The 3,432-nt window shown below is 46.8% G+C and overlaps 1 protein-coding gene across 1 annotated transcript; it reads right to left on the bottom strand.

Annotated features, from left to right (window-relative positions):
• Positions 1 to 603: 603 nt before the first annotated feature.
• LOC119315399 lies at positions 604 to 2,091 on the bottom strand. The gene has a single exon (XM_037590061.1). The coding sequence runs from the start codon at positions 1,757 to 1,759 to the stop codon at positions 875 to 877; it is 885 nt and encodes a 294-aa protein (XP_037445958.1). The 5' UTR covers positions 1,760 to 2,091; the 3' UTR covers positions 604 to 874.
• Positions 2,092 to 3,432: the final 1,341 nt, after the last annotated feature.

Raw genomic sequence — 3,432 nt, forward strand, 5'->3', positions numbered from 1 at the left:
CTACTATATGGAATTCCATTAGTACACTATAGGTGCTAATGAAAAATGAATTACATGTTTTTTCCTATCCATATATAGACTTATTATTATGAAGCATGCATGAGGGAGTAATTAGTTGTGAGCTTAGTTCAACAGTCATATATTGAAAAAAATTCTTTCAATAAAGGGCATTTTTATTGACTTGTAACATAGCATCAAGGGGATACAAATAAAATGATCAAGTAGGCACACAATCTCTGCACGATTAGGATGCACACATTTAACACCAACGCACACACACACAAAGGATTATGTCGGCATAAAGCAAAATCATACAAGACCAAAGCTATGCGCAGACGAAAGAAAAATACAAAGAAGAAAGGAAAAAAAAATAGCAACGATGATCCATGCCAAGCAGCTGCTGACCCAACGAAGATGATGACAAGAGTCAGAAACATTTCTGCCATTTACGCAGGGGATTGCATGCAAGTGCAACCGCTAGTAGTGCGACGTTTTTGCAAAATGCTTGAAGATAAAGGTAGTCCGATGAAACAACTAGGTGAACAAATATAAGCCATACACAGGAAAAATGACATTGAATTTCACACATGTATGCAAGTAAGCTCTTGATTTTGAGTTCAACCTCCTGATACAAAATATGACAAATCAGTTGAGATGATGCTTCCTCTAGAGTACACCTTTAGACATTTGCAAAGAGAATTGACTTGCCCAAATCAATTAAATCGACCGAAATAAGATTAAAAAATGTAAAATAGCTCAAGCCAACGTTTCTACAGAGCAAGAAGAACAAATAACTAAATACAAGCGCTTGTACAATGTTGTAGAAATAAACAGGCAGATGGAATCACGGGCTCTAGTATAGTTTTGGATAGTCTCAAAGCCTAAGCTCAAGATCTAGTTCCTCGGCAGGGGTGCTAGGACAAAGCTTAAGTACCTTCACACGACGATTATCATCGTCGCCATCATCACGAGGATCATCACGTTGCAGATGCTCACTAGAGGAAGAATAAAGAACGAACTCGGTAGCCTCTAGATCAATCCTCCTCTTCTTGCGACATAGATGAACAATCCTTTCATCGTCTTCTTTATCATCTTCAAAGACACTTCTTGTTCGGCGGCCCAAAAGACCCAGCTTCAGCTCGCCACCCCCAACACGCAGTTCTTGCTCTGAACGTACCTCGGCATCGTGAAGAAACACCTCTTTCTCACCATGTTCTTGGGTGTCTGATGGGGACACGAGAGGGGCGGCCAAGACATGTTTGCCCCAAATGGTTCTTGCAGTCGCAGCATCCACCAACGACCTCCCTGGATCCGAAAGAAAACTGCGTACTGAATTAGGGTTAGCTTCTGTGCTTGGAGCACTAGGTCTTGGAGGAGGGCACGGCAGCGGCTGGATCATGTAGCCTTGGTGCAGAGGCATGCCATGGACGTCGACGCCGCCCCCCTCCTCCACCATCCCGGAGAGCTTGAGCCTGGCCCGGTCCCTCCGGTGGACGTTCATGTGCCCACCGAGGGCCTGCGCAGACCGGAACTCTCGGCCGCAGAAGCTGCACGAGTAGGATCTCGGCGGCCAGATGCAGCCCCCGAGGCTCCCCGCGGAGTCCTGGGCGAACGCGCGCTCCTCCCACGACTCGTAGTAGGTGGCCGAGGAAGTGCCGCCGCCGCTGCCGACGGTGACGTGCGGCGTGCTGAAGACGGCAGGCGCCTTCTGATCACCCTGCTTTCTCCTGGTTATCATCCAGTACTTTGCTGGATCCATGAGATGACGCTCCTAGCTACCAGCTACGACTCCTCTTGACTACTACAAGTGCTCTGGGATGTCAAGGATGTCAAGACCATGGGAGGTGCTTGATGGCGGAGAGGTGGGTGGTCGGAGTCTAAGATGAAGCAGGACAAGAGTACATATCAAATCTACAGGTGTGAGAGGAAGCCGGAGGGAAGGGAGAAGCTGCAAGGGTTGCTTGATTTGCTTGCCTTTACGGATGCAAGCAACCTGACTCACCTTTCGTTGTCTGTAGTACCCTAGTGGGTCCTGGCCCTATCTTTTCTTCACACATCCAGTTTGTCACAGGAAGTGTGACTGTTTCTGAAACGAAAAGTGGCATCTTATTCAAATCCCAGATCAGTGTTAATTTGGTAGCTAGTGCAACTAGTTACAAGGTTTAACGATATTTAACCTGAGTGCTGCACGGCAACGAAAGGGGTGGTATCCGTCTCTATCTAGTCTTTGATGGCGATACTTGACTGGGTGTCAATAATTGCAAGCAAAGCTTATTTCCGCTAATTACGGTCACTGCCACATACTGTTATAAACAGCTTAATCCAGTCTAGCACCAGGGGTTTGATACCCCAGGAGTTGGTGGTCGAAACCATGTTGGGTGGGAGCGATGAAACTCGAAATCATGAAAGTCGGATCCATGATCCAAGACTAGGGGTTCGTTACCCTCGAAGCAAGAAATGTCGAAATGCCCATGTTGGCCGGGAAGAATGATGCTTAGAATCATGAAAGTTAGATCCATGATCCATGACTAGGGATTTGATACTCCGGAAGTCGGAAAGGTCGAAATGCCCATGTTGGCTGGGACAGTTGATGCGCGGATCGGATCCATGATCCAAGACCAAGGATTCAAGATCCCTGATGTTGGTTCGGTTGGATGACCAAGTTGGCCCGGTCAGTTTTCTACGAAATGAGAATAGTCGGATCCATGAGCCAAGACCAGGGGTTTGATACCACGGAAGTTGGAAAGGTCGAAATGACATGTTGGATGTGGCAGATGATTCCCAGAATTATGGAATCGAATCCATGATACAAGAACAGGGGATCAACTCTGGAATTCAGATTGGTCCAAATTCCCATGTTGGCTAGGAGGGATGATCCTCGAAATCATGAAAGTTGGATCCATGATCTAATACTAGGGGTTCGAGACACTCAGAATTGTTCGGTTCAATGACCAAGTTGGCCCAATCAGATGTTTGATGATTTGATAAAGTCATATCCATGCTCTATGGCTAGGGGCTCGAGGCCCCAGATGCTAGTTCAGTGGGACACCTGAGTTTGTCCAATCGGTTGTGCTAGAAGTGATAAAAGTATGATCTATGACCCATGACTTAGGGAATGATACCCATGGGTTGGGACAACTGGTAGCCACAGAAATGGACCAGCTGGTTATCTAGAAAGGTTTTGGAGGAGTGCGAAAAATCATAAAGTGGATGCGCCGCCCAGGAAAGAAGAGATGAAGGGCCCCACATCTTGAGGTCACCCTGGACCAGGCGGATGGTTTGAGAGTCCTGGCCAAAATAGAAGCCTTGAGAGGTGGGATCCTCGACCTAGGTGTTGAGACGACAACAACAAGAACATGACCCCTTCACACCAACATGATGAAGAAGATGAAATTCAAAGGAACGCCATGATACGTCTCAAATGTATATATA

This window comes from Triticum dicoccoides, chromosome 1A (assembly GCF_002162155.2).
Source record: "Triticum dicoccoides isolate Atlit2015 ecotype Zavitan chromosome 1A, WEW_v2.0, whole genome shotgun sequence".
NCBI lineage: Eukaryota > Viridiplantae > Streptophyta > Magnoliopsida > Poales > Poaceae > Triticum > Triticum dicoccoides.

Excerpts from the sequence above, each read along its gene's own strand:
- LOC119315399 (XM_037590061.1), bottom strand. The coding sequence starts at position 1,759 with ATGGATCCAGCAAAGTACTGGATGATAACCAGGAGAAAGCAGGGTGAT.